Source organism: Ostrea edulis, chromosome 2 (genome assembly GCF_947568905.1).
Source record: "Ostrea edulis chromosome 2, xbOstEdul1.1, whole genome shotgun sequence".
Lineage (NCBI taxonomy): Eukaryota > Metazoa > Mollusca > Bivalvia > Ostreida > Ostreidae > Ostrea > Ostrea edulis.
Window position 1 is genome coordinate 55,860,854 of NC_079165.1, and position 9,549 is coordinate 55,870,402.

The 9,549-nt window shown below is 35.2% G+C and overlaps 1 protein-coding gene across 1 annotated transcript; it reads right to left on the reverse strand.

Moving 5' to 3' along the window:
* Nucleotides 1–1,698: 1,698 nt before the first annotated feature.
* On the reverse strand, nucleotides 1,699–8,646 carry LOC125679439 (uncharacterized). Its single transcript, XM_048918663.2, has 10 exons — nucleotides 8,221–8,646; nucleotides 7,959–8,127; nucleotides 4,894–5,012; nucleotides 4,682–4,780; nucleotides 4,473–4,502; nucleotides 4,310–4,342; nucleotides 3,441–3,636; nucleotides 3,168–3,245; nucleotides 2,969–3,061; nucleotides 1,699–2,874 (listed from the first exon to the last, which is right to left on the reverse strand). The coding sequence occupies exons 1-10, from the start codon at nucleotides 8,322–8,324 to the stop codon at nucleotides 1,744–1,746; spliced, it is 2,052 nt and encodes a 683-aa protein (XP_048774620.2). The 5' UTR covers nucleotides 8,325–8,646; the 3' UTR covers nucleotides 1,699–1,743.
* Between the last annotated feature and the right edge of the window lie 903 nt (nucleotides 8,647–9,549).

Consider the following 9,549-nt stretch of genomic DNA (forward strand, 5'->3'; position numbering starts at 1 on the left):
ATAAAGGTATAGACTTATAGATTCTATACTATAACGAGTTGGTTTTATAGCATAGAGGGGTATAAATGTTTATATATATATAAATGTCTTTCAGGTTTTTTTTAAAAAGTAAATAAGATTTATATATATATATATATATATATATATATATATATATATATATATAAATCTTATTTACTTTTTAAAAAAACCTGAAAGACATTTCTATACTATAACGAGTTGATTTTATAGCATAGAGGGGTATAAATGTTTATATATATATATATATAAATGTCTTTCAGGTTTTTTTTAAAAAGTAAATAAGATTTATATATATATATATATATATATATATATATATATATATACATGTATTATAAAATTCTATTTTAAACAATTTAATTGCATTTCAGTAAATTATCAAAATAAGAAAAGAGTATCCAAACGCAGTGATTATAGCCTATTTCAAAAAGTGAAAGTTTATAAGATATTAAAGTTAAGAAATAAATATCATTTTTGAAAATACATGGAGGTATTGTCATATTGTAAATTTTGTACTGGGTGGGTGTAAATACAAAAATTACAATACAACAACTCGTCATATATTGTAATTTTTATTTATACACAATCAGGGAATTCAATATGACCGTATGAACATGAAGCGTTAGGGCTTCATGAAAAGCATGCCGGCATGAAGTGTTGCAGTTCATACCCTCATGTATTTTCAAAAATGAAATGATATCTAACTTCTACTTTCATTTCCGTGGGAATTCCCAGCCGTTGATATAGACGTATTATATTTCTCAAGATTCATACGCGCATTGTTAACAACTGCAGCGCGTTTCGCATTGATGAGGAAATGGCTATCATTGTAAAGATACCAAATTGGAGATGTAGATATTTCTATATAAAACTCTAAACTGCTGTTGTGACCCCAGCATGACCTTCAATGTACAGTACATAAGGATGCCTGCATATTAACAAATTGTAGGCTGTAGTTGTGGTTCTTCTGATGATTTCCAAGTAAAGTGTTAAACCCAGTTGTAGCCCACCCCTAACTACGGGGTCATTATTCTAAATATATATTTCAATCTGCACTAGATAATCTAATATCAATTAGACAATTACTTCTTCATCAGATGAATTTCCAAGATTTTCTTTTTCCTTCTAAATATCCCAATTGAAGGTAAAACTTCAAACTCACGATTGTGACCTGGGGGTTAATCACGATTGTGACCTGGGGGTTAGTCACAATCACTGGGGGTTAATCACGATTGTGACCTGGGGGTTAATGTTTTGAATAAAAGGATACAGTGTACTTGTGTATCCATTTGACAATTTGTGGACTCTGTGAGCTTTTCAGAATATTTTTTCACAGATACCTTCCTATATACTCTTATGTAAAACTTTAAACCTCAATGGTGATCGAATTGTGTTCGAAAGACATGCTTTGAAAAAAATAAAATCTACACAACGTGAAGATACTTGCAATATGCTTCTTGAGAATTTTTAAAAAAAAATTATCTTCCCTTGCATGGGGCATGGTCATTCAACTGAACAAACTTTAAACACCTTTACCCAAGGATGCTTTGTCGCAAGTATTGAGAAGAATTAATGAAATACGGATAAACGAAAAAGCAACTTTCGCTCTTAAGTCAGTTAAATATTCATAAAAACAGAACCAAAATTTCTAAGCTTATATCAAATACAAGGAGGGTATACATAGAGTACTGGATTTATTGTCATACTCAGGGAATGAAATGTTTATAATTCTGTTGATTTGTAAACATTTCTACCACTGTAAAATGTCCGTGATGCATTAGGATTGCCATGTGTTTTATAGTGTGTTTTAGGGGGAACGTGTTTGTAAGTTTCAGTGGGATGTGCACCTAGATTACGCTCTCCCTGCACTGTTTCACGGAACTGGTTATTGGGTCTACCATGTGAACGCCCTCCTTGCACTGTTTCGCGGAACTGGTTATCGGGTCTACCATGTGAACGCTCTCCTTGCACTGTTTCGCGGAACTGGTTATCGGGTCTACCATGTGAACGCCCTCCTTGCACTGTTTCGCGGAACTGGTTATCGGGTCTACCATGTGAATGCTCTCCTTGCACTGTTTCGCGGAACTGGTTATCGGGTCTACCATGTGAATGCTCTCCTTGCACTGTTTCGCGGAACTGGTTATCGGGTCTACCATGTGAATTTTCATGAGAATTGAGTATTGGCTTGTTTGGAGGGTACGCTTTATTTCCATAGACTGTAGATGGAACAGCAGATTGCACATACTTTTGTATGTTCTGTTGTTGAAACCCTTCTCGGAATGGTGGATTTGGTGAAGCATACGACACATAATGACCCTTAGTCAGTTGAGAATTTGAGTAATAATTGTCAACAGAGTCACGTAGATAGTCTCTTTGGCCATTATTTCCATATCCAGTATCGCGTATTTCCCAATACCCTCTCTGCGTTTGGACAGGGTGTGGTTCGATGTGCCGATCACCTGTTCTCCCATCATGTACTGTTGTCTGTGTATTTATTTTTTTCTGGTACTCGGAAGTCGGTGCCTTATGACCGCTGGTTTGTTCTTCTCGTTTGTGTGAATGCATTTCTTGGACTGCTTGATTAGTACCTTGCACTACAGCTTTGGACAGCAAGGGGCCATTTTCATGAAGGTAAAATGCTGGCCATACTGTGAAGTCAACAAACTGGCCAAGTTTAGTGAAAGACTTCATCTCATCACTATTAAAGTTTAATCCTCTTGGGAAAACAACTGTGTGCATAGGTGGATCTTGTATACACATCAACCAGCAGTATTGCACACATTTATCGATGTAGGGTTTGCATCTACTGGCGTCTTGTTGTCCAATTGTCTTTCCAATTTCTTGCCAGATTATCTGAAAATTGAAATATCCCCATCAAGAGTGTTGTTTTTATGTGCAATTTTCTAAAATAAATGAAAATAAACTGCTTGTTTTTCAATGTGCTTACAGAATGTAGATTAGAATCGCTCAAAACCCACGATGAAGAACTTTTTTGTATATCTTTGGCATATTTTTCTGCTGATGTGGAATCAGGTGTCGACTGTGGAAAAAACATTAACTGACACAGTAAATACTCTTGAAATCTCAACATTATTTACTCGCGTATGATAAGGAACCTACAGTATTATTGTATAAGAGTTACATACCTCTTCATTGAGAACGAGAGCATTAGATAAGGATGTCAGCTGGAACCTAGAATGCTTTTGACAGAGACTGAAACATTTCTGTAACGAAAAGATATTCTAAACGAATCAAGATTAATGTTACGTGCTCGCGAAAATTACTCTCTATGCATATAAAAAGAACAGGTTGTCCAAATATTGGAACATGTAAAGGTGCTCTATGCTAGAAGATGTCATTTCTTCTTTATGTTTAAGAATTGCTTACGTTAATGTACCAATAAAATGAATTTCAAATACCAAAATGATGGAAAGTAGTGTTTCAACTGCCATGGTCTCGTCACGATCCTTCTCTAGGATTTCCATGGCGTCTGTCCACTCGTTATCGTAGAGTTCACTGATTTTCTCCGACAGTTTCAGAGGTCGATTGGGGTCACTAAGGTCGGAAACTGCTGGGTTGTTGTCCCGTAGTCTGGCTCCCGCTATCTGACTCAGTCTTTCAGAGGAATGTTATCATTAATTTACTTAGATTTACAAAGGTATTCTCGCAAAATATGATTTTTAAAATCCAAAATGAAAATCACCTCTGGTGTCATGGCAGATAGTTAGTCATCTTGGTAAATTTTAAATAATGAAAGAAAAAATTACTGTAATACTTAGGGCTATACGGACCGCGGGTATCGGCCTGGATAGCTCAGTGGTTAGATCACCTGACTAATAACGCAGGAGTCCTATCCTATACTACAGTTGGTGCCGTTGACCACCCCTGCATTGCAGGTTGTCCTGCCAGGGGCGAAAAGAAATTTGTGTCTTCGATGGCGAAGACAAATCAAAGGAGGGAGGCCGTAAGCGTTACTACGACAAAGAACCCTCACTGCTCCGGTCGTAAGCGTTACATGTACTACGACAAAGAGCCCTTACTGCTCCGGCCGTAAGCGTTACTACGACATAGAACCCTCACTGCTCCGGCCGTAAGCGCCATGCGGAGGTAACGCTGGTGACGTCTCTTCATAAGTGAAAATTCTCAAATTAGACCTCTAACACAGAAAGAAACACTTAACCATATTACCTTGTCAATAGGTTAACTATATTACCTTGTCAATAGGTTAACTATATTACCTTGTCAATAGGTTAACCATATTACCTTGTCAATAGGTTAACCATATTACCTTGTCAATAGGTTGTCTTTCTCTTCAGTCAAACTGCAAAATAGATTTTATTCTTATTTTCATTCTTGTATAATGCGAAGAATACTATATATAGTATATTCTATTGTGAAACATACTTTTAAAATTTTCAGAGTTGATTGTCCCAGATAAAACACGATAATACCTTTTCAGTTGGTTGTCCTTTTCCCTCAAGCTTAAAAAAAGACCATACAAAATACCTTTAAAACATTGCATCTTTAAGCAAAATTATCACCAGTAACATATTGAATATATCACAAAGATCTAGTGTAAGGTACACAATATATCAGAAAGATCTAAGATACAGGATATCACAATGATAGAGAGTAAGATATACAGGATATCATTAAATACCTCCGACGAAGGATCTCCTCGTGTTGTTGCTGAATGCTGAATAACTCCTGTCGATGCAGATTTTTAAGTGTATTAATTTCGTCCTCGTACTTTCTCTTTCTAAAGAGAGGTGTCACACAAACGGTAAGTAAATAAAAGAAATGCCAATGACTGAATTTTAAACAAAAATTAATACACATATCAACCCTTAGCTATGATATATTGATATATACAATTCAAAAGCGTCGTTCCATCTTTTGAGATCTCTGTTCGTATAGTGGTGGAGATTTTCCTCTGCTGCAATAGCGTGTTCCCGAGCAGTTCGTTCCTCAAGCGTGGATATTCCAAGCAACTGAAATACATAGTTAAAATAACATTTAAAGCAATTGAGCGAAGCGTATATAGATAAATCCAAAATCTTTGTTCAAACTGTCCGTTGTCTGACATCTTAAACCTTTCACATTTTGGATTTCTCAAAATTTCAACCAAACTTGGCACAAAGTCTTTATAGGTAATATGGATTCATTGATGATTAATACATATGCAATCATTCTCTGGTAGTGTAGATTCAAATTTCTTCAAAACATGGTCCTATAGTGGGTAGAGTGGAACCACAAATCGGGAATCAATTTTACATTGAATATATAGTAAAATATTGGAAATCTTCTCAAGACCGCAGGACCATAATGTAGTCACATTAATATGCAAGAATTCTCAGGTAGTGCAGATTCAAGTTTGTTCAATTTATGGCTCGTGGTAGGGTGGGGCCTCATTGTAAAATCTCAACTATTCACGAAAATTGAGTCTACAGAACATGAATATACATGTAGGAAAAAAAATCAAGAACAGCAAGGCCGTGTTAGTAATATTGATATTGAATCATCCCTATGTTATCTCTGTATGAGCAGGTGACTAATGTGAGCGTTGTGACCCATGGTCCCTCTTGTTTAAAATGATAAATTGTTGAATTATCTTTTCCTTGTGTTATTTTTTGGTGGGGGGTGGGGTGGGTATAATCCCCCAAAGACGTCTTATATTCGCCACGCCTATAGTTGTGTAAAATGAGGTTCATGACACTATCCGGTTGAATAACACGCACTGCAAAAAATCCAAAGGTGATATTTTTATTGTTCCTGTGATGTAATACATCAGATTTTGCAAAATCAATGATTTATTTCGATTTATGCATGATCGGAACGTAAATTTTGTAGGAGTCTCTTCCGATAGTTATTGCAAAAAATCTTGTAAAAGATAAACTATTTCAGAAGTATAAGTTATAGATGAATAATCAATGAAACATATCAAATATTGAATCCAAGGGCAATGACTCTGTTTTTATTGATTTCTTTATCAAGTCTATTATGCGATAGATTTCTTTTACTTTTTACAGACATGTATATTTTTATAAAGAGACAGTTTCATGCAATTGTTATGAATGCTATTATATCATCACAACCAGTTTTTATGAAATTTTGATAACACTTGTTTAAGGAAAATTGCAATTTTCTGAGGCTGAAATATGATTCTGTTTATGTATGTCTCGCATCTTTAAAAGTGTGAAGACCTGCATATTTTATTTGATAATTTATCAGTTTTAACTCCAATGAATCAAAATAAATAGACTTTTAAAACTTGTATCAGATAAAATTGTGAGTATGGAGTTATCTTAACAATTATATTTTGATCGGTAATTAATCAGACGTCAAATTATTCCAATCCACAGTGACCCTTTAAATAATATTTTTCTGTCCATTCCGGTTCTATATTCAAAATATGTGTGGGTATGTAAGAGGCAGATCTTTCTTTATCGGAGAACTCTTTTACTTCAAGGTTCTAAATTGTTGTATAAAACCGAGAAAATGGTTGAAAATAAGAAATATTTGTAAAACATATATGTCCCCCATGGTGCAAAATTGAAAAGGGTTATACATATGCATCATTTAATTGATACATGTAGTAGGGCCAAACCAATTCAAGATATTGAGCAGACAATATCTTCCTATGTCCAGAGTGGACCGACCATGTGAACTAAAAATCAATAGAGGTCATCTATTCTTTATGCTGTACCAGTGTACCAAGTTCGGTGTCAATCAAGCACGATTCTTAAAATATAGGAGACAATATTACTATGTCCAGTTTAACCCTTGACCTTTGACATACGAATCCATATTTTATAAGGGTAATCTACTCCTTATGATGTACATGTTTTTAGTTTAGTAGATGTAGAGTGCGTTTGCATGTATATGATGTATTGTTTATTCTTTTAAAACTTTCTATACTATACATGTAAACATTATTCTGCATTGTCCAAAATTATACATTTACAACGCCATTGAATATTTTGTGAAAATTTAGGCGTTAAATCAAATAAAAACAGTTTCAGTTTCATGTGACCTCAAAATCAATAGGGGCAATCTACTCCTGATGATGTATCCGTGTACCAAGTTTGACGTCAAACAAAGGGTTCTCAATATATTAAGTGGACAGTATCTTCCTATGTCCAGTTTGACCCTTGAACTTTGACAATGTGACCTCAAAATCAAGAGGGGTTACATGTATCTACTCCTTATGATGAACCAGTGTACCAAGATTGATGTCTGCCAAGCAAAGGGTTCTCAAGATATTGAGCAGACAGTATTTGCCCATGTTCAGTTTGACCATGTGACTTCAAAATTAATAGGGGTCATCTCCTCCTGAAGATTAACCTGTGTACCAAGTTTGATGTCTGTCAAGCAAAGGGTTCTCAAAATACTGAGCAGAAAGTATATTCCTATGTCCAGTTTGACTCTTGACCTTTGATCATGTGACCTCAAAATCATTAAGGGTCCTGTTCAAACTCCCCGTAGAGGCCTCATTACGTCACCTCAAACTCCCCGTCGAGGCCTCATTACGTCACCTACGATAGCAAACGAACTCTGGTGGAAGTTTGGGGTCCTCTTCTCCTGAAGATGTACCAATGTGCCAAGTGTTTGATGTCTGTCAAACAACGGGTTCTCTAGTCATTGAGCGGTCAGTATAATCCTATGTCCAGTTTCATCTAATCCTCATATGTATTAATGTACCAAGATTAATGTCTGTCAAGTCATCTATTCATAATCAATCCACATATGAAATATCATTACGATCAAGTGAATGGTTCTCAAGCTCTACCGACCGACCGACAGGTGCAATATGCCCCTCTTCTTTGTAAGGGAGGGGGGGGGGGGCATACAAATCTTTTTAAGTCGGTGGAGACTTTTGTCACTTGGTCGATGGAGGGCAAACGTTTTGCTATTCAGTACACATACAACATACATACACTCTTGAGCTCTGGTATCCATTTCAGTATTAGGTCTTCACAGTGATACTTGTATTCGACCCCGCCTCCTTTTCGTTCCTTTTTATACGTCTTTTTAGCAGTGATTGCAAGACTTTTAATTTCTTTTAAAGCTGTATGGACTTTAATTTCTCTATCGTGGGATGACAACCTGGAAATAAGTAGTATAACAATGTCTACTTTCGTTTTGTAACCTTTCGTCTTTAACTGTTTAATCAGGTTTCTTGCATAGAATAGTACTGACCCTGATTCACCTGCGGCACTGTCATAAACAATCACTGGCGGCCCCTTCTTTGATCTTGTTGGTAGTGAAGCCGATCTGTTAAATGTACTCTGCTTTTTCGACATCTTGATTTCACTTCCTGTGCCCAGGTAAGCATTTGTAAGATACGCTCAATGCAGAGATTGCGTGTCGTTACATTTATGTACATAAAGGTGTAGCGAGGAGCGGATCCTTGTTTTAACTAATTCGATTGGTTTAATTCTAACCATACTTCTACTTCGTTAAATTATGCCCTGTCAATTTCAGTTTTACGATTATAATTATTTGAATTGATAGATGTCTCGTGAGATAATTGAACAGGTAACAAAATAAAAGTGTTTACCTTAAAGCTTAGTTATAGGTTCCTCCTTACTGAAATATTTGTGATTGTGTTGGAAAGTGTGTATGGGAAAATGAGAAATTATTTTTTATTGTTTCGAACAACTCCATATCAATGACATGTATAAAAGTTCTGAATAAAATTCTAAAAAATAAGTCTAAATTGCTGTTATCAATTAATACGTTTCATTTTCATTCATTATTAATCACATATCATTAATATACAATTTCATATAAATTTTCTGCAAGAATAAATCCCGGAAATGACAGTGTGTAAGATATAAATGCAACTCGGTATGAGTTTGTGGGTATTAATTTATCAAATAAAGGAATTTATAAAATAGATAAGTTATTCTGGTTTAAAGCTACAACTTCAACCAAATGTATAAATATATATTCTTATAAGCAAAACGTGTTGTCGTCCCTAGGAATTGTGTGTGTGTGTGTGTGTGTGTGTGTGTGTGGTGCTATTTAATTGCATGGACTCCAGAAAATAAATTAACGAGGTTAAACCAGATGCTATGGGGAAAGGGTAAGCTTGCGCCTGCGCAAGTGTATAAAGATAATTTTGATATAAAGCATCAAATGGGCCACAAAATTTTAAATAATGTAAACCAGTTCCAAAGAAAGACACGGATATTGTAATATGAAGTATCTTATTTCAAATTGGACAGAAAATCAAGAGACAATTTAATTGGAATACTCACTTTAAAAAAATGTATGAAATATCTATATTTCAGGTTTCAGTATTGGATGCGTCCGGTTAAAAAGTTGCAACAGAACTTAAAATAGATGATCCAAAAATCAGCAGGTGCGTCTCAGAAGAACTTAGAAGTACTGTGTATCTTTTTTTAAAAGACAGCAACTTATTCTATTTAAACCACATTTCTGAGACATGTTTGGTTTCTGCAATCCATTAAAACTCAAAATCTAATAATATTCATGTTTGCTTTCTTTTTAGTGTTGAACTTT